The following is a 21,820-nucleotide window of genomic DNA, read 5'->3' on the forward strand; positions in this document are numbered from 1 at the left end:
GCAGGTGATCATGACCATGCAAAGGCCTACCAGCCCTGACTGTCGAATCATGATGCCCTTCAGGACTTACAGCCCCCCTTCAGCTATACGATAAATGGTAGCTATACAGCTGCCACTACTTCATGGACATGTTTGCAGTATCTGCAGCTCACATGCTGTGCCCTACCATAAAGAATGAGGAATTTATGGCCTCTCATTATTGGTAGTCAAATGAAACACAGACCTAAGACAAAAATCTAGCAGTGATGTAGTATATTAGTCAATACAAATATGTGAGTCAGAGAAGTAAGGATACAAGGCAGCAGAACATGTGAAAGAAAGAAAGAAGAAATGATTAATCTTTTTTATATGGATCACCAAGGTCATTCATTATAGCCACCTGCAGGTTTGGATATCTCAGAAAAATGGGGAAAATTACAGTTCTTCAAAAATGCTACAGTGAAAAATCACCAGAGTAAGGAAAAAAGATCAGCTGGCATACGCTTGTTGGCATCAAGTAAAAAAGAAAAATTCACCCAAATTAAATCTTTGTTGCCTTTAATTTAATTAAAAAACTAATTAATTAACAATCACTTCTCTGCACAGTTCTCAGGATAAGCTAAATGTTAGCGTTCCCATTCCTAGTGCTGGGAATGATGTCCTCTGCTGTCTAGAAGATTAATGCAATGTGTACAGAAGCAACTAAGTTTCCCCATGCTGTTTTGGCAGTCAGTCTTTATCTGAGAGAACAACAAAGCTATTTGGAATAGCCAGTGTCAATAATTTTCCAAATTCTGTTTAGCTGGACATGGTTAGATGATATGGCAGATACAGTAGATTGTGGAGAAATGTTCCTTCATACTAGATTTGTATTATATTGCAACACATTAGTAACTATTTCCCTTCTTTAAATCTTCCCTGATTATTTCTTGGGAACACAAGAGGTATTATCTACAGACCTCTTCAATCCAAGCAAATCAGCTGAGAACATGATAAGGAAAAGTCTATAAGTACTCGTGAGACCTGTTTAAATCTCATGAACTGGGTTGTTTTTTTTTTAAATTCTCAGCAGAGGTCTGAGAAGGTACACAAGGATAGCCTTCCAATGGAAGGGAGCAATCACTATTTCATGCCTATAATGGATAACAATGAAAAATTGCATGACAGAAGTGCATCGAGAAAAACTGAGGTAAAATGTTAGGAGAACATCGTCAGGCACTGCAATTTCTCATACAAGACTCAGAAATCTCTATTTCTGGAGATTTTGAAGCCACATCAGGAAAGTATCTGCTGGAAAAGATAGAGGTGTAGTTAATACAGGTTTACCATCTTGAGTGGTCTTACGGAGGTCGCTTTGGGTTCTTCAAATAATTAATTTTTTTCTATTCAGAACTTTATAAGATTTGTAGCTCAATAAATGCCCAGCATTAGCAGTTACTTTTCCAGACTGCAGAATCAATGTACGTTTAGTCGGGTGAGAAACACACCAGTGATGTAGCAATCCACAGTCTACAGTGGGTTACTCTACTAGAACACACATTATGTAATTGCATTCTTTATGTACAATTTATTTTAATTTTTTCTGAACAATTTTCATCAGAGGAAGTGTTAACTATGTGACACTGTAACACAAATTCTTTTATCATTTCTCACTTTCTGTTAGGAGAAGATCCTTACAGGCCTCCAAAATTGCATGAGTTATGAAGTCAACACTGTCCTAGACTGAAATATACCTCTCAATTTGTTCTCAACAAGCATTCCAGCATAACAGCTTCCAATTCATTTTTCACTTACAGCTGCACTGGCTAACCTTAAACGTGACAATCTGCAAAGAAGCAAAACTGAATGATCACACACAATCAACCCAAACATCATGCTCAAATTATAAACAACATCTGCAGAAATCTAGTTTTCCTGTTTACTGAGCTCTCACTGAGCTAATCTTGCAGCCCAGCTAATGCTTTCTTGGACTCGTACTGACTTGAACTGACTTTTTTTCATCTCCAAGCATTCCCTATCCTTGAAAATGGGTTTTATAAACAAAATTCAAAGACCTGAAAAGGATGGCATGGGAAAATGGTGAACTAACACTGTATCATCTCTTTCTTGTCAAGTAATTCACTCTCTCCTTGGCTGGACAGGCTTTAGGTCCTCATGGCCCAAACTTTCTACATGCTCTGAAGGCAGTAGCTGGTCTTGGAAGAGGGCTGCTGGAAGGGCAGAAGGCTTCAGCACAGAAGACACAATCCAAAACTGGCCCTCAGTGAACACAAAGCAAGAGACAGCTTACTTTTCCACCTGACATTTTATTCCAATTTATATTACATTACTTAGCAACAGTCAAACAGATTCCTTTTGTGTCTCTGGCCCAGCAGCCATTTCAGTGGCTTTCTCTATAGCCCCTATCCCTAAAGCAATTGGCAACTGTACAATTCCCTAGCCTTCAAATAGAGATCAACAACATTTGCTTGGTTGGCAAGAGAGTGGCTAGAACTTTCTTCTGGGAAGATTTCTGGTGCTCAGCAAACATGTCACTAGAAATTCTTGTGAAACCCAGGTGAAGCACCTGCCATATTCTTCAAAGTGGAATAATCTTAGAAACAGACTCGCTCTAGCAGCTGGTGGTTTTGTGTGAGAAAACATAAAGAAAACAAAAACAACTGCCTTTCATTAATCACTTTCCATTTCTACAGGTATAGACTTTTGAATTATGCTCAATTAGATCTTTTGGACATTATTTAAAAATCAGTTCACCATCAGAGATGGGAGGGAGCTGAATAGAAGTTTTGGAGGAATATCCCTTCAAATTAAAGATTCAGAATTGTCCCCAGATAACACCCTTCTTTCCCTAAGCATGATTCCAAAGGCAGTGAAGCCTTACACACTCAAAATGCAGATCTAAAAATTACTGCAGTGAAGCAAATGTCACTTATGGATGGAAAGGCAACATGACAAAATTCTGTCCCTGCAGCATCACTCACAAACTGTATGATTAGCTGCATGAATTGACTGTCTTACCTGCAGATGTTGATCCTCTAATGCCATTTACAGATAGCTCCTCCTCCCTGCCACATGATGCCTCAACTGCTGAAAACTCCCAGTCACCTTTCTCCTGCCAGCTTTCCTTGAAACTGCCTCCATGGCAAGCAGGAAAATGCCCCCACTCAAAGCTGTTTGCACTGTACCAGCTAGCTCAGCCATCCCAGAGGTGGCCACACTACAAACTGAGCTCTGGCAGTTTTGCTGCAGACGATTTGAAAATAGATGTATTAATTGTGGAACTGGTCATGAACCCACAATGGTCACAAACCCACAATGAGGTTTTGCTAAAATATTTAAAGTATCACTGTTTCTAGTCTGCAGGGCTTTAGATAAAAAACGTTATTTTTTTTCAGGATGCTGCACATAATATTTCCATACATTACTTCTGCTTCTTCTTTGACTTCTGAATACTTTACCAAGAATCCTCCCCTGGCTTTTTTCTGATGTGCTTCCTCTGCTTATTTACCCACTCCTTCCTTTATGAACAGTTTTGCCTCTCTCTTCTTAACTGATTCTCTCTTGATCATCTGGGTCTCCTATCCTCAATTTTTCTAACATTTCACTGGATTTGTTAACTATCTTTTCATTGCCCTGTAATATTCAGTTCCCATTTGTCCATGTGGCCTCCAGTGATGTAATTTCTATGTACGAGCTAAATACCATTAGTACTTACTAAACTTAAGTATTATAGGGTGACACTCATTTATTCTCAGTGTAACTTTCTCTTCTACCAAAAATTCAGTCACAGCTGTTTCTTAGCAACAGATTTATCAGAACAGATTTGCATAGACATTAAATACTCTCAAAAATGAACTGCTAAAGGAAGCTAATAAAATAGCCTTATTCCTGACCACCATTAGAAGCAAATACTACAAAACAGAATGACATGGGTTTATGATTCTGTATGAGAGTAACGAACACGTGTATAACATTAGCACCAACTGAAGTAGAAGACCATATGAACTGCCTTCATTAGTGTATCTTTGAATTGATTTGCAAAAATAATCTTCTTGTCTTCAGAGACTGCAAAAAGCTCCAAACTGCACACAGCCACAATCCTCTTGCACTGGGCTAAATTAAAAACTGGAGTCTACAATGGTCACATACAAATAGGTCTCAAAGGACCAGACTTCAAAAGTCAGACGTGTACTTCCTATGTGCATGAAAAATGAACACCCTCTCTTCAAGCACACCAATACTAAATAACCAAGAACTGGACTTCAGTGCAGAAACATAATCACTTAGTATTTAATTCTTTGGAGTCCCCACATTTATACATTAATTTCAGTAAGTGGAAAGGTTTTTATTTTCACAGTCTTTAGATTATTTTTTTTTACCTAAAATAACATGCTAAGCTCCAACTGGCTAGTTGGCAAAAATGTAGAGAAAAACAAATCTGGGGACAGGGTGAAAGAGTGAAACCAAACATGAAACATAAAACCGTATAAACAGAAAAAGTGAAATAGCAATACAGAGTCTAATGCCTTTCATCTTAATATCAACTGAGAGTAATTTATTAAAATGACAACGGTACAAAATCCCTTTAAACACCAGTGTAATCAGGACTGCTGTCTTTGTATTAAGAATAATGACAACCTTTTTGGCAAATGAAGTCTCATGTTGCTGTGGCACTTAGTTGTGTCACTGAAAGGCAGAATCTGTAATATATGGATGCACATGAATTATGTTAGGAATGGGTTAAAGTAATAGGTATGTATTATTCTCAAGAGGCAATGCCAAAAGGTAATTGCCCATATTTGTACCACTACATTACAGAGAATGACAGTTTCATGTCTTCCTAATGTTTAACTGAAAATCTATAAAATCTGTTTCTCTTTCTTGCTGAGAAATTAATATAGGACCAGAACCTGAAATTCCAACTCTGGTCATGCTCAGACAAATCTCCCACTGCAGTCAGTGGGAGTTTTGCCAGGGACAGGATTAAAGACAGCACAATTTGCTGCTTGCTACCAGAAATGTAAAAGCTACAGAGCTAGGTTTTCATTATGGTGCTGCTGGGATAGTTAAAATTAGCAAGGATTTGGTCTTTTATCTTTCACTCACGCAGTCACGTGGCCTGGCAGAGGAGGGATAGATGCGAGGCGGACAAGCCAGCTTGCTGGAGAGTGCTTAATGCTGGGCTGGCAGCCAACAGAAGTGAATCCCTCCTGCAGTATCTCCCTTCCCTCCTCCTCTTTAAGGCCCAAGAAGAAGCAGAAAAGGAGCAAAGAAGCAAACCTGTATCCTTAGCAAACAGCTATCTACAGTATCTGTGCTATTCCAGTAATGGGAGCATGCCTAAGCACACACCCCTTTCGGGAGGGTTCCAGCTGGGCTCTGTGCCGCAAAGACACCTCACCAAAAAGGTGGCAGGAAGCAGCCAACATGTAACAGCTTCACAGGCTTCTGCCAGGGGCAGGTGGACCACACCAGTAACGAGAGAAGCCCATTATCCTGAGGTGGGTACCTGACTGTGCACGATATTCTGAGTGGCTGGAACGGTATTCTACAACACAGTTTCCAGAGGCATTAGAATTTGGTTTGTTAAGACAGTAACAACGTTTCTTACTTTTCCATCCAATTTCTCCATATTTTCATGATGTGGTAGTAAAACCCAGGGAATGAAGAAACTACAGCTGGAAACAGCTAAGTTATCTAACCAGTCTGCAAAACGAAGCAAAAAATAAGTTCTGAGCTACTCATCCATTTAATTTTTTATAAGAAAGCAAGAATAACATAGAATCTCGCTACAGCTGTAGTTTTTTTTAATGAAAATTCTTTTTCAAGAATATAATTACAACAGATTTCTGACATTTTCTATCACTAGCAATACCATCTGGAACCAACTTCATTTCAAACTGCCAAGTAATTATTGCTAAAGAAATAACTAATATTCACACTCAGGGATATTTCTTACAATGTTTAATAAAAAAATGGATGTTTAGGGACCACCATGACTTGCAAAATAAAGACCAATACAGTACTAATCATTCAAACACCAGCATAAAGATATTGGGGTCCTGAATTTAAAATAAGCTAGCCCTATTGAATTAAACTCACTGATCTGGGTTCTGAAGCAAGTTTCAAAGTATATAGCATACATAAACTCATTCAATACTACTAGTTCAATACTATTCATTCTGATAGTAACACATGACTAAAACTGTAATATATAGCGTTATTTTACACCTACATGATCTCCTAAAAGATCCTTTTTTTAGAAAAAATGAAACTACAGATAAATACACATCCTGCAGAGAGTCTGGTTATTATGGATTAAGCACCACAAAAACCTTACCATTTCAGAATTAAAATTGCATTGCTTCATTTTGTTGGCATTTCCTTTTTATGTTAAATGCTTGGCAAGACGTAAGATGTTTACTCCTACAAATATTCACAATGAATTTTAAGCTTTAAAATTTACCATTCTTATCTAGTGGTAGTATTTACAAATGGCAAATATTTAATTTGGTCTCTTAGTTGAGGCTAATTAGTTAAAGGATTTGGCTCATACCTTTCTCAGTCTCTACTGATTTTGAGTAGCTTGTGGGTTTGCATCCCATGAAGAATTATTCACTGCTGGACAGACTGATCTGTTAGCATTTTACAGTCACAAAGCATAAACAGAAACTCAATGCAAGGAAAGACGGGAGAATCAGGCTGCACAAGCTGGGCACTTGTAATTGTGATGTGTAGGTGACAATGATAAAAAGTTTCAGAATACTAAAAAAAGCAGTTGCACATCACTCGGACAATTTAATGTTGTACACTAACGGTCCTCCCTAGAATGCTGAAGCAGATAAAATTATTTTGTAAGAGAATGTTGTGACTCAAAGCAGGACTCAAAGCAGGACATAGATATGCACATTTTCTTATGTTCATAACTGCAATGGCGACAAAAAATCTCAAATGAATAAATGCCCCTGATTTATTCTGTAGGGGAATACAGTGCTGTGTTTAGTCACAGGTCAGAGCCAGGACTCAAGTGTAACCAGGCAAGCATCTGCACAGACTCTCTGCATCTTGCAACATGCAGGTGGAATTCCTTATGAACACAGCAAGTTAAAATCACATTTATATTCTGTATTTAATAAATCTCAGAGTAGCCTGATTTATGGCACCCAAAGCAAGACATGCGTGTTTCCAAATGGAGAAAAAAATACCAGAAGTTTTCTGGAATTTCCACTCCCCTCCTAAAGATGACCAAATCTTCTGTAATTAGAGTGATGACAGGATAACTCTGTCTCCCCATCATCAGTGTTCAGCCGCTCTGCTTCGTCTGCCAAAGGTTGCCCCTTCCTGGCATCTTTCCCTTGGCAACCACTGATCAAACTGCTATCATGTAGGCCATCTACAAATCACCAGTGGTTATAGCCGCTCTCACCATGGGAAAAGTTCAGTCTTGAACCCAGAAGCAAAAAATGTTAGAGCCCCACAGTTAGGAACAACTGCGCCCAGAGGCAATGCCATCACCTCCTAACAGCAGGTTAACAACTTCACCTGTGTTCCAGGGTAGTGGAGTTCAACAGCAATGAGATTATATATACATTTGGATTCCAACAAAATGTGAAGTTGCAGCACGGAATGGAAACTTAGCATCCTCTTTGGAAAGAAAAAGCAGTTATAAATCTTTGCCTTCCTCTTGAAGAGGTACGTGGACCTTCACACTTTTTTTTTTTTAACACAGTGATGAAGGCTGATAAAGTGTGACTCTACCTGGAAAGAGATTATGCCAAATTCCAAAAGAAAACCAGTGTTGATATACAGGAAAAGGTAATCTGTTATACTGCACAGGAAGTGTAAAGCTGGTGTCTGCACATTCTGTTTCAAAAATGGTACCTCAAATGCCTGGTTATTACTGGAGAAAGGAAATGTCAGGCCACTCAGAGTGAACTTACCTGATTTTGATTCATACTGTCATAGAAAACAAATTTTGTGAGTTTTTGCAACCATTCTCATGAAACTGCAATATACAAAGATCTGCTTATTGTGTGCTCTGCATTTGTGCTTTAGAGACTGATTATTAACATAACATAGGAAGAAACACCAATTACTAAACCTGAAGGGTGATCTTTGAATTAATTTTACTGTAAATTGTAATGGAAATATAAACTATCCTACAAAAGTAACGTTTTATTCTTGCAGTATGTTAATGGAGAAATGCAAATGGAAATAACAATTTCTCAAGTTACAAATATCCAGTACATGATCTTTGTATTTTTTATCTCATTTAAAAGGACCAAATAAAGACATCTACAAGAATACTGTTAAGTTACTATTCATGCTCATTAAAAAATGAACCACTGTTTGCCTTTTTTACACTAATTTGAATTATCAAGATCATGAAGAATTTATGTTGCATCTTATCCTGTTGACTTCACAATTTTCCGTGCAGTGTACACAGCTATTTTCACTTTTGCCTTTACCTAGCTTTGGTTTTTTGATTGCTCTTCCTAGATAACTTCTTGCTCTGCTGAGGCTGCAAATCCTTACTAGAATATTTCAATGGCAAGCTTGCTACCACTCAAAAAAAATATCCAATACACCACAATTTAAAAATGTTCTACTTGGCAAAGAGCTTTAATTAATCTAACATTTTAAATTGCTTGAATATTTTCTTTATAATAACTGTATCTACCAGCTTACAGAATATCACAAATTGTCTATAATAGCAAGTCTTACTGAAAGCTCCTCTTAGAAAAATAGAATCTTTCTTTTAAATAGTGAGGATACTTCAAATTAGTTCCAAAGGCATATTTTATAGGATGATGATTAAAAAAGCATCACAACATCGCAATTCCTCTAATAGGTGAAAAATTCAAAATTCCCTGTGGGCATACAAAGAAGATTTGATACGATGCTTGGAAATGTGCTGAGTTTCCATAAGAGAAAAATGTGACCAAACATTTCAAAAGCAAGAAAATAAACATGTAACACAATATCCACATCTGCCATAGTCCAAATACAGCAATCAAATTTATAGGAAAATACGACATGCCTTACTGAAAAGCAAAAAGCCAAAAACTTGCACTTAAACTGCAACATAACAATTCCAACATTTTTGTGCACTGTTTCATTAGGTCTGTCAAGAAATCCATATGGTCCTGGCAAACAAACAGAAGTTGCAAAGCAAACACACCCTTCAAATCGCAGCGCTGATGTTTCCTCAAAATAGTTTGGAAAATCAGCACAGCTTACTTGAGTATTCAACCTACCAACTTTTTCTATTTTAAGTTCTGAGTAGATGAAGCATGCCCTGACATATAAAACTTGCTGGTTTCGCTTATGGCAAACAGCCAAATATGTAGTCATTTGATCTAAATACATCTGATCTAAATTCTAAATTGAATATATATATGCTAAACACATATATTTAAATTAAATTAAATAGAAATAAAACTATTAGAAGCAGTTGGGGAAAGGTATTTTTTAAATAGGATAACCATTCAAGATGCTTTAAAAAAAATAATTAAGGAGTTAAATCTCACTGTTTGTCAGAAAACAAAAGCAACAATAAGTACATTTATATCAGCAGATAACAGGTGATGACCTCCAAGATTCATGTATCTTCCAATACACTGCACAATAACTAATGAAATTCTAGATGCAATCAATTTACAGAGAGTGAAAGACACAATACAATGATAATGAATTATAAAACTTTGTTGGCCTGTTAAGTTTATCGATCAAGTCCATTTTTTGTAAATATAGATTATCTAAACTATTACTTGGGAACAAAAACAATGATTGTTATTTACAGGAAATATAAAACTGATTCAACATGAAGAATTAGAAGAGAGAGATAGAAGATTCATAGCTTGCTGATGGATTGCAGCAAACTTTTTTTTAACAAGTTTATGTTACGGTAGGAGGCATTGTTTGTCATTTAGAATACTACTTTTCTGAACATGTGAAAAATAAATTTTAGTAAAAAGTCCATATGTTCTATACTTTGAAACCAACATAATGACTCTTTTCCTGTTTTTAAGTTGAACTTGATATCCAAGAAAGAACAAGGAACACAGACAATACATTTCAAAGTATTTGCCTAAGACTCTGTTCTCAGGTTTGTGCAGTAGCATGGCAGCTCGATTATGCTCTCACACTAGTAAAGCCAGTAATATCAGTTAAAACAGCTGTGTTAAAAAGCAAAACAAAACAAAATAAATTAAATTAAAAAAAAAACAGGAAAAAAATCAGGATTTTTTTTCCAGTGTTGTAGGCATGCCTGAGGCATGAGCCCTACACTGCTTACCATCAGTGAAAAATCAAAGTCATCACAACAAAGCCTTGACTTCAACCCCTACTTGCTTGAACATCAGATAGCTCCCTGAAATCCTATATAGTTGTTCTTGTCATTCCAGCCAAGGAACAAAGTTACAGTGAAAATGTGGATGTGATGAAGGGATTTTCCTCCTATATTAAGTCATAATCTGCTTAGTAACACTGCTGTGAATTGCTGACTCCAGGGACTGTAGGGGAATTGCCTGGTTCAAAATGAAAGCAATTTGGATCTACACTGACTGCAACTCTACTTCAGGCCAGGACACACATGGTTACCCACCATACTCCAAGCAGCCACAAAAGTATAGCTAATAATGGAAAAATGCTATTACAACTACAAGCATATGGCATGTCTGTATCTCTTTTGATCTGCCTTTTTTTGATGAACATAAGTTAGCCACTTAACCTTTAGGTTTCGTTAAAAGACAGTAACATCTTCTACAAGGTCACTCAAACAGTCTACATGCTTGTGTAACTACAAGTGTGTTTATAACTAAACAGCTATATTTATTTCCAATTAATGCATCATTTTCTATTTTCACAGAAGATTTAATTGTGTGTACAAAAAAAACCCCAGAACGAATGGAAGCCATCTTCAAAAGTTTGGGGATACACATTCCCATGGAACTGGGACAATGAAATGGGATGTGAAACATGTAAAATAAATAGTATCAATGTACTGTGATCCTTATAATGCTGTATTCATAACTTTAAATACTTCCAAATACACCCACAGACTCTTGCTGTGGAGGTCAGATGACAAAATCTGGTGCAACATGGGCCTACAGTAAAATCTGGAGTATTTCGCACCATCAGATAATGATGGAAAGGATATTCAAAGATCCTGAATATTTGTACCCTATGGAGAAGAAAGCTTACCACAGCTCGCAAAGGAGGATATGAAGCTCTCTCTCAAACAGAAGAGAAGACAGGACCACTGAAATTCGGAAGAAAAAGAAGAAGCCAGAGAGAATAATGAGGAAGAAGATGAAGAAAAAAAAAAAATACTAAAAATAATTTCCAGTTATTTCAAATGTTAAATATGTAACCATAAAAGAGGTCTGAATTAAGAAGATATTGGAAAGGATCTTTTTTTTTTTTTTTTTACTTGCCTGGTAATGGCTTCCAACTTTACAAACCATTTGCAAGTTTTAAGCATTCAAACAGCTGCAAACAAAGTGCTGGTCTTCCTTCTGATAATTCAGTTTTGGATTTATCATGGATGGCCAGATGAAGCAACTGAGAAACTGGACATTTGCATGAATTCTGTTGCATAAAGAGCCAGTAGGATGTTTAATGGTCACTCCTACATGGCAAACTTCCATAAGTCTTTTAATCTTTGAAAACTTGTGCTTATGAATTGGCTGCACCCTAGGAAAAAAAATAGAATTCTAGTGCTTCCGCTAGCAGTCAAAAAAGAAAGAGCAATTCCAGAGAGAACTATTTGAAGCAGAATTATTTCCAACCAACCGTCCACAGGTTTTCCTGACACTGTCTGCTGCCCCCAAGGATCTTGATCCCACTGAAATGTTTTCTTCACTGCTGACTCGGAGAGATCCAGTTGGTAGTCAAAGGCAGTGCAAAGCTTGGGGACTGCCTTGCACGGGTTAGGGTACTCAGACACACACATTTTGCCATGAAAGTGTGTCACAGCAGCCTCTATCTGCCCTGGCAATAAGCTCTCACAACCCCAATCAAAATAAAGACACTTTCCCAAATATCCTTCTGCGGGAATAGCCTTCACAAGGGCCCCCAGCTTGCTTGGCATGGCACGCAGCTGCAGCAAGCGCAGCACAGACCCTGGATTCTGCCTGGGTATAATGCGCTTGTTTGTAACATAAACCTGGCCACTGGTCAAACTTCCACCAAATTCAACATGAACAAGTTTATTTAACAGACTGGATGGTACGTGTTGTCTCACACCATAATACCACAAGCACTGCTTTCTCTTCAGTCCACCAACTAATTTGCCCATCTAACTGCTCAACAGCTTATCTCAATACTTCTCTGAGTATATTAAATGTCAATTTAAAGTAAATTCCAGGATAAATACACCCTTTCTAGCAGAACATTAGAAATATGCTTTAATTTTAGTTTCATGTCTTTATATTTTTCAGTGAAAAAAACAGCAACTCTGGCTTTAGACATTTCCATAGCCTTTTTTATTGCTCAGCAAAACAATATAAAAGCTTTTAAATGTCAAATCCTGGATGTCCAGCAACTTTTACCATGTTAATGGTTCCTGCATAAGTCTTAGTTTCAGTCTCACTTTATTTTAAGGAGGTCAAGAATTTGTAATTAATGGAGCCCTTTGCAAACCAATACCATTTGGGCAGATCAGAATCTCTGCAGTTACAAGCAATGTCACTTACAATCAAGCTGAAAGACAGGAGCTAGTGGGTGCTATAATTGCCGTGTTAAAACTAGCTCCGTTAGCTTCAAGAGGCTCTGTCCGCGTACTGAAAATAAACCATTTTAGAAACAAATTGTATTTTTCCACCAATCATTAAACATCTGCATTAAGACATTATTAGCAACAAATCACATGCTGTAATCTATACAGTTCTGTGAATATCTGCTCCAAGTAATAGTGCACTGAGTGGCTAATATATAAGATACAGTACAAAATATGTAAGAAAGATATTCTAATATATATATATAAATATATATATATTTCACTGGTGCATAAATCAGTTGTGGTTTATTAAAGTTATCTCCATGATTACATAAAATCCAAAATACTGTGTCAGTACACACTGAAATATTTGAAGGTCAAACCTACTCTATATCATAAAGATGAACTGCAAAGTGCTACACAATAAATTACAAAAAAAACTATGTAAAATCCCCAATGAATAACTGTGCACAGTTATGCATATAAATATTATGAATCAGAAAGAACTACCTTTTTAATTAAATATTTCAAAAATTAACTGCCAAATTCCAGCTCTGCAAGTTTGCCTTTTTCCTTCCGGAAAAAAAAAAAGGTTCAAATTCTCACCTCATTTATTTGGCAATAAAATGTGAATACACAACAAATATGCTGACATTGTCCCAGCAAAAGCGAAGACTAGAATCTGGGCTACTGGATCAAGCTCTGCTCATGATCCAACTGACATTTAATGTAACTCCACTGACTTCAGTTCAAATATTGCTGACCTAAACAATTATCCATTGATTTAGAATCTGCTCAGTGTTATGAGACCTTATCTTAATAGGAGAGATACATGTGTAAGCAAGAAGTATGTGAAGAAAATAATTAAAGGAAAGTTAAAAGAGAAAAAGAACTCTGAAGAGAAAGTTAGTATCTCTCTAAAGTAAGACAAGACCATATCCACATAGAATCAAGAAGGAAAAAAAGCAGACATTCCTAATATTGTTTCTGAGGACCAGCACAACACTTGTTCATGTCTAACATCAAACAGTAATTATGATGGACAGCCTTAATTGTTGCCATCCCTCCCCAGGTCATCACAGTATGTACAGGGCAACACCACAATTGCTAGTCATCAGTAGACTTTCAGTTCCATGTTCCATCCTCTTCTTTAATGTAGGGACAAGAACACATCTTTGGGACAGATTTGGCAGAAGGTAAGAAAACACTTTAGCAATTGCAACTCCTCTTCCCTAGCCAGTGCAAGAGAAAGAATATAGCTCACTACACAGGCCTAGAAGAATGCAAACATAGACATATTTCTTGACTAATAAGGATATTTCTAAAACTTGAGCACAGTAGGAATAAGAAACTTGGATGTGAGAGACTGAAAAAAATACAAGGAAAAAACTGAAGCACTGAGGGTCTTAAAAGGCATAAAGCAAGTAAGTACACAGAGTTAGAGCAAAATAGTCAAGACAGTATTGTCTTGACAGAAGGATGGTGTATGCTGTAAGAGACTACAGTGAAAGAAAAGACAAAAGTGTTTCAATGGAAGAGTGAAAACGGATGAAATTAAATTGCAAAACCAATGAAAAGTGCATACAGAAGAGAAAAAACTTTCCTTTTTTACTAACTGTAATTGTATGGAATTAAAATCAAAACATAGCTCATAAATATAATCAAAATGCATAGAAATGTAACCATCTATCCCATTTTTTTGCTGCCCACCTTTGTAGTTAACTCTCATTTAAAACACTAGAAACTTTATCTTTCTTACAATGATTCTCTAAACTGAAAAGATCAAAGTACAAACTCAGGGTTTGATAATTAAATAGCATGAAAGTGAATGTCTAGCAGTGTATCTAAATGCAGTCCCTTCTCCTGCAAAATTGTCTTTGCTTAGCTTTATTTGTTATAATAACTCTCCTCAGAAGAGAACAGCCTTTCCTCTGAAGTATGCTGAAACATATGCTGAAGTATACTCCACGGTTAAACATGAACAGTTAAATATGCCTGTAAGCATACAGTCTGAAGGACTAAGTGTATAGCGTTGTTATTCTTGCTCTTGGCTCAGAATCGGCATTCCAGCCTGCTAAAGATTTGTACACTCACACAAACTTATGGGCTATATTGAATAAGCACTACCTAACTGAATCTGTAACTGATGGCACTGGTTCAATACCCAGACGCACTAACAAACAGTATTGCCACCTTTCTGTATACAGCTCGTACTGTCCATCTTCCTGGTAAAGTCAGGGGAACTACATACATAAATAAGATTTGCAAGGCCAGCTCTGCAATTTACTGCTTCAGGATTGAAGGCCACACTCTGAAAAGAACTTAACTTCAAGGATGTGAGCATTCCCACTGAAATCAGTGAGTTTACACACACACTCAAATTAGGCATTTGAAGTTTTGCAGAGCCACTAATGCAATAAAAAATAAAAGCAACTTTGCAGTTCACCTTTGATAAATATTATTTATAAACAACATCTTTCCAGTTAAGTTCATCAGAAAAAAATTGACAGAGGAAACAGTATATTGCAATTTGATCTCAATGTCATTTTGGAAGACACAGTAGGGACAAGGCAATAGAAAAGAGTATGATAGCTTATATCTGGTCTTTCTTGAGTTTTATAGCTGCCTCGGGCATTGGCTTCACCCTGTTCTTGCAAAACCAGCTACTGATTTGAATGTACTTCTACAGTTCTCCAAACACAGACAATGTCTAAAAGAGAAGTCCAAGGGTGGTGGCACTTCACAGGGCAAGAACACTGTCCACTCCCTAATGTGCAGCATACAGCTTCCACAAGCTCAACAGCCCCTCTCTCATCTTTTCCTTATTTCATTTACCCATCCAGTGGGATCTTATGAAATAAAACAAAACCTAAAAGAAACAAAATAAAATGTGAGAAATCATGCTTTTTAAAAAAAAAAAGACAAATTAATAAGAATGTCCAAACACAAACAAATACTTGACAATCAAACACATAAACATAAAATGCATTTAAAACATACATAATGTTAAATAAAAACGATATGAATTTATGAAAATGACAACATTAGCTCTATCTTGTGGCCAACAATTTTATTCATTAACTAAAAATTAGTATCTTTAACATATCAAAATATTCCTATCTAGATGTAATGAAATAAATCTAGAATTCTCCAACAAGGGACTGTAGCATGCATGGGTCAGAAAAATCCCAGCCAGGTGTGCTGCCTTGTGCAAAGGGTTACGGTGAACAAGCCTGGGTGCACAATGAAATTCTCTGTCTTAGGTCTGGTCCACAAACAAAGTGAAAGGAACCCTGCTACACCACACTAGAAGCACAACACCAGGTTCCTCTGTTTCTTTGTTTCAGGCTTACCTCTGTGCACATCATTCTTTCTGCCTGCTCGAAATAGACTCCTGTTCTTAACATTGTTAAGTTGCTTTGAACCAGCAGAAAACAAGTGGAGCTGGTGGAAACAATAGTTAACTACCTTAAAATTTACTGTTTCTAAATTTCAACAGGAACTTAAAAATCAACAACTAAATGTGATGATGGCACTTGGAAACGCAAGTAAAAATCAAAAAAAATTCTTTTTGAGATGAAGGGGAAACCCATCCCCCCAGGGTTACATAACTGTCTAAGGCTAAGAACTGGGAAGAAGGCTATTGTTTGGCCTTGTATGAAATACAACTGACTATAGCATAAATATTTCCTAGAACAGCATTGTCTTACCCAGTCTGCTGGTATCTGATGCAGTTGAGTTATTATGTACATCACTGTTGACAGTCACCATTACTTGTTCTAATGACATTTGGGAAAAAAAAAAAAAGTGAGAATGGTACCAAATGCTATCAGTAGTACTTTTTTTGTTTGGTTTTGGTTATTTTTTTATCTTGTTTCAGTAAGTTCTCAATGTTTATAAAGAGTGAAAGATTACCCGTACTCCAGCTCACTTTAAACAACAATTCAGAGCCAAATCTTTATTTGTTTCAATGAATGGGATTTAAATTATCAGTTTCAAGAGAAGTTGAATTTGACTGTTAGTAATTAAGTAACTATGACTAATTCATTTACATTGCATTTTCTTGCTTGTTCAAACCTTGAGGCACTCCTAGTACTTCTACCCGGGAAGTTGATAATGGCACACTCAGAAGCTGAACATGCTAGCTTTAAGCCACCACACATTTCCAAAAGGGTGTGGCAAAATTCCTTTTCTCTGAAATAACTGATAAGGTTTAGTGTAAGGTGTTAAGAAAAAAAAAAAAGGGAACTGGGTAATTCACAGAAAAAATAGAATATCAGTTGAAGTGAGCATCATTTCAGAACAGCTAGGCTTGTAGGGGGCTGTTTTGCCTAGAGAGGAAGTTTGTAGACTAGACTCACATTGAGAAAATGAGTTTATTATGGACATACCCACATGTAGTGATAAGCATCTTGAGAACTTGAAAGGAACACAACATTATTGTTGGAATCTGTGCTCTTACTGAATCTGACATTATTTGGGTCCTTCTACTGCCTCCTCTCACATAAATAAAACATCTTGAAATGAATTAATATTGTTTTGCCATACCATGAAATACCTGGGAGAATTAAAAATCAAAACTGTACCCTTGAAAATTCAGTTCATCAAGCAATATTAACATCACAGCCCTAAAAACCTACTGTAATGTCAAGAAAATGTACAGCTGTAAAATATGTTGACCTTCGTGACTGTATATGCACATGCAAACTCCATACAACAGAGCTTGAGGAAGACTGGGGATCCTTTTCTGCAGGCTTTTCCAGGACTTTCTTCAGTATTTTTACTGAGTCACTATGGTTAATCATTATTTCTTAAGTAATTTTCTGAGGACACTTGGACATTACAGGTTAGATGGAAAATGAGAAGCACCATCAGGGTTTCAGCAGTCTAGAACTGAAAGCTACTGCATGGTTGCTACCTTCCTTCTGAATTTCCTAGGCTGTTCAGACCTCCTTTGTGGAGCTTTGTTCTCCTAAGTTTGTGAGATTCCATACTTGCTTGGAGACTAAGTCAAAGGACAGACAGAAGTATTTACATAAAAACACAGATCTACACATTTTAGCACTAAAGCAAATTGCTGCAAATGAAAGTTTTCTGGCCTTTTAGTTTGTTCCTTACCCAATCTCCTGCAATCACAGTGAAACCACATTCCTGTGTTTAAAGTCACCTCTGAATTTTCAGTTAAGAAGTTGTTAATTGATGAACTACTTTTTAGTGTACAGTAGTATGTAAGACACATGTAGGCAATAGATCTGTTTATATTCTTAGCTGCATCTGTATGTATATTAGTAACTCTAGTAGTCAACAGTGATGTCTAAAGCAACCAGTATGGAAGAAGCCTCAGACCAAGGACTTAAATAGTCTAAAGGTGTCAAAAAGCCCATGAGGGAGTCCTGCAAGTCCAGAACTCGAAGGCATAAGAATTAATCGCAATAAATATGTTTTAAAGACCATAAAGAAAAGTATATTGACTTCCTTTGCTGAAACATGGAAAGCAACCAGGTAAAGTATGTAGAGAGGGAAAGGAGATAGAAATACAGAAAAATGGTGGGGGGGTTACGAAGCTTCTGACAGGACACAGGTGAAATGGAGCAAGAAAAAAGGATTGAAATATAAAGATGCAGAAATTGAACACAAATGCTTTGAAAAAATAGCTCCGGGGAAAGCAGAAAAAGCTGCAAACCCATTAAGCAGCAGGCAATCTGAACTAATTTGTACACTAGATCTCTGACTACTTGGAGTCTCTGAGGTAATAGAGGCAAAAAATAATGGGCACTGGATATTTAAAAGACGATTTCTCATGTCCTAACTGCCAGCTTCTCATCCGGCTTCTCAGAGTTCAAAAGGAGTCAGTAAGGCAGGTTGAGGCAAAGCCTGATTTTGGCTTGAGTTACTGCCAGGGCACTGGATTCTGAGTTTAATATATATTTAAAAAAAAAAAAACAACACTGCTGTTATGTAAGCTGCCACTCAGACTTACAGAGGAAAGTACACTAAAGAATAAAAATAAAAAACTCAAAATAAAAGTGAAAGAGAGAAAAAAAGTATCCCTGTACAAGGAATGACAGTACTTCATTCATCTTTTAAGGGAACATTTTGTATCTGTCTCTCTGAGATGCAAATGTGTCCAAGACAATAAAGAAAATTATAAGTAGTTTAAAATGTAACCTGCTGATACTTTATTTCCAATATTAGCTCTTCGTTCAGAGAGTTCTGAAGTGAACACTGCATTCATTATTAGTCTTAAACATCATACTGATTTTGCAATACACTATTTCAGGGACAACAAATTTAAGTCCAAATGCTCTCCCACAAAGAGAATGTGCTACAGCAAGTGAAATTTGAATTATGCTATTAATGTAGATCCAGTTGAACCAACACTGAGGATTGTTTTTAGTCTACAATTGGCTTTCTGGAAGTATCACTGAGGGTTTAGACCTGTGTCTCAGGCACTGGATGACCCGTAACTTCCAATGAGTTCACTCTCATTAGGAACTGGATAAAATGCCTTTTAAGACCTTTAATAGTTTTTAGCTTTTCTGTCATTAGAGAAGAAAGCATAAAAAGGAAAGTATAATAGTAAACCCCCATGTTTTAACATACTGAATGCATTCTGAAAAAAGAGCTTTTCATAAGCTTTCCTTTTTGCATGTAATGAAGCCCATTTTTTTCTCTCCTTTACCCAGCATGCAACACAGAATGGAGCAGTTAATGGCTTCATAATATCTAATGCACTGCCATATTTGGGAACATCATTGTTATGGAGATAGTCACATATCCATGGGCTCAATTTCTACCTGCTCCAAACAATCTCAATCACGTGCCTTCTCACTGGCTATACTCCCTACAAGCCTTCACCTAAATCATTCAGGAAGGAAAATGTTATGACATAGTCATCTTCTAAACTTTTTCACAAAGCAAGGTGATAAATTTTAGCTTGAAATCCTTTTCAACCAAACAGAATTTGAGATACTGCATTCCGATGAGCTGGAGGTCTGCAGTCAAACTTTCTTGGTCATTACAAACCTGACCTAAACTCTGCCAGAGTAAATAATAGTTTCCTGTAATGATGACTTAACTGAATTTAAAACTGTTTCATATACTCACATCCTACTCTTTACATATGACTTGCATAAATTTGGAGTTTATATATATAAACCCAAGCATTCAAGGTAAAACACAAACAAAAGAGCAACCAAAAGTTTCTATGATGTTAAGTCTCATTACACCTTCTCTCTTCACCAAGTACATGTGGTTTACCTTAAGCAGAATGTTACCTGGGGCCTTGATCTAAACAGAGTATTTTGAAATGAAGATTAATTAACATTTTCACTTTCTCCAGCTTGGAGAAATCAAGCACAATACAACATGTATCTCTGGTCTTTTTAAATGAACAATGAATGATTTATATGGGGAAAGCTCAAACTGCTGAGTGGAAGGGAGAAAAGCAAAAAGATGTGTTACCTAAAAAGGTATCATATTTGTCATTTTCTGGTTTCAAGTAGAAAATTAAATGAGATAATTCATTCCTAGTTTTTTTTGCTTCTTGGGTCTGAGCCACTGTTCCAAAAAGCAGCTCTGGCTAATGCTGTGGCCAATTGAGGACCAAATGTCACCTCATTTTTATTGGAAAGTAAGAAGAGGGTCCTGGTTTCTGGAGAATGGTTGTAGCACATGGTAGTGTGTCTTTCCTCACAGCAAGAAGATAGCGTTATCTGAAGAAATCCATAATTTTTTTTAGGATTTTCCAGATTTTGCCTGCAGCAGGCTCACTACTGCCTTGTGTTTCAGAGCCCAGTAACAAACATTTAATGCAACTTCTTATTTCTAAACACTACTTTTAGTCCATGAGGCACTAAGTATTTTTCATTCAAGTCGTCAAGAGATCTAATGGCATATGCAAATATTACTTTTCATACCTAAAGATAAAAGCTTGGATAAAAGACAAACAAGTGAAAACCAAAGACCTAAAGCCAAAAAGACCTGGACACACTCTTAACTTAACTCTCAGTTAGAAGTCAAGGATTCCCAAAAAAATCTGGATCTGAATTTCACATTAATCTTTCTTTTCAGACCAGAATTTACTTAGTAATTGGAAGAACTAGGACCAGAAGAGGTTAAACAGTCTATTCCATGAAGTTCAATATCAAGATGAAAAGTCTTGGCCCTCTTACGTGCTCCAGTTGCCTACAACAACAGGAAGGCAGTACGCGGTACAATGTCATTAATCTCTGTAATATTTATGGCAACTCAAAACTTCAGAAATTTTGTTCTCCTTTACAGTTCTTCAAAATTCTGCAGTATCTCAGAAAGATTTCTTTTTCACTATCACTAATATCTAATATTTAAATTTATGCTCCAAAGATGAGGAAATATAGTTTGTCATTTTATGGATACGGCCACCTATATGAGATTTCCAAATGGGCTTAATAAAATTGGAGCCATTAATATTAGTGTAGCAGGCAGCATTCAATCTATTTAATGGTTTGTTTCATTGATCTACAAGTTCATAAAATAAGAAAGGGGGTCAAACAGAATTTTATGTACTTCAGTATATAACCCTATAAAGCTGTTTTCAGTGTGAAATATAGAACCAAGAAAGCGAAACTTGATCTGTCTATTCAGCATTTTAGATGCAAAAAAAATATTTTTGGCTAACAGTTCTGTACACTGATTACAGGATCACTTTTAATACATTAATCTGTTTTTCCTTAGTTTGATTTGGAGTTTTTATTCTATTTCCCAGTATGGTACATTGAAAGATGTTCTCATTTTCCAAGCAGACAGCAGAAAATGAAACATTTGTTTTCAGCACTCTTAAGGAGAAAATATTGCAGCTTTCTCAAGGAGAGTCATTACCTTCATGTCTTCCACCATGATATCCAACAGACGTTTCATTTTACAGCACTACTGCTGGTGCTGCAGTTGTTTTGCTTGCTATTGATTAGTGAGAGTCAAGGACATTAAAATCTGAAGCTCAAACCACCAGTGCTCAGACCTAGTCAGTGCATATATCTTGCACAACTTCTAATTCAGGGACAGGTTAAAGTGAAAAAGACAGAGTGTGACTAAGCAACTGTTCAGACTATAAAACAGAACTCTGCAGTAACAGCAGTTCCC

The 21,820-nt window shown here is 36.6% G+C and overlaps 1 protein-coding gene across 6 annotated transcripts in view; it reads right to left on the reverse strand.

Moving 5' to 3' along the window:
* The window catches only part of NTRK2 (neurotrophic receptor tyrosine kinase 2), a 217,560-nt gene that overhangs the window by 107,207 nt on the left and 88,533 nt on the right, over window positions 1-21,820 (reverse strand). For 2 of the 6 annotated variants that reach the window (XM_057428729.1, XM_057428730.1), the window contains 2 exons: window positions 16,411-16,479; window positions 12,372-15,569 (listed from right to left, as the gene is read on the reverse strand). The exons of 3 other annotated variants lie outside the window; for them this stretch is intronic. In XM_057428729.1, the coding sequence (XP_057284712.1) occupies window positions 15,532-15,569; window positions 16,411-16,479 (107 nt within the window). In that variant the 3' untranslated portion in view covers window positions 12,372-15,531. Of the gene's footprint in view, window positions 1-12,371; window positions 15,570-16,410; window positions 16,480-21,820 lie in introns of those variants that run through there. One more of the 6 variants, XM_057428731.1, reaches the window with a different exon arrangement.

This window comes from Pezoporus wallicus, unplaced genomic scaffold (genome assembly GCF_028554395.1).
Source record: "Pezoporus wallicus isolate ANWC-B61680 ecotype Strahan unplaced genomic scaffold, APGP_CSIRO_Pwel_v1 contig_708, whole genome shotgun sequence".
Classification (NCBI taxonomy): Eukaryota; Metazoa; Chordata; class Aves; order Psittaciformes; family Psittacidae; genus Pezoporus; species Pezoporus wallicus.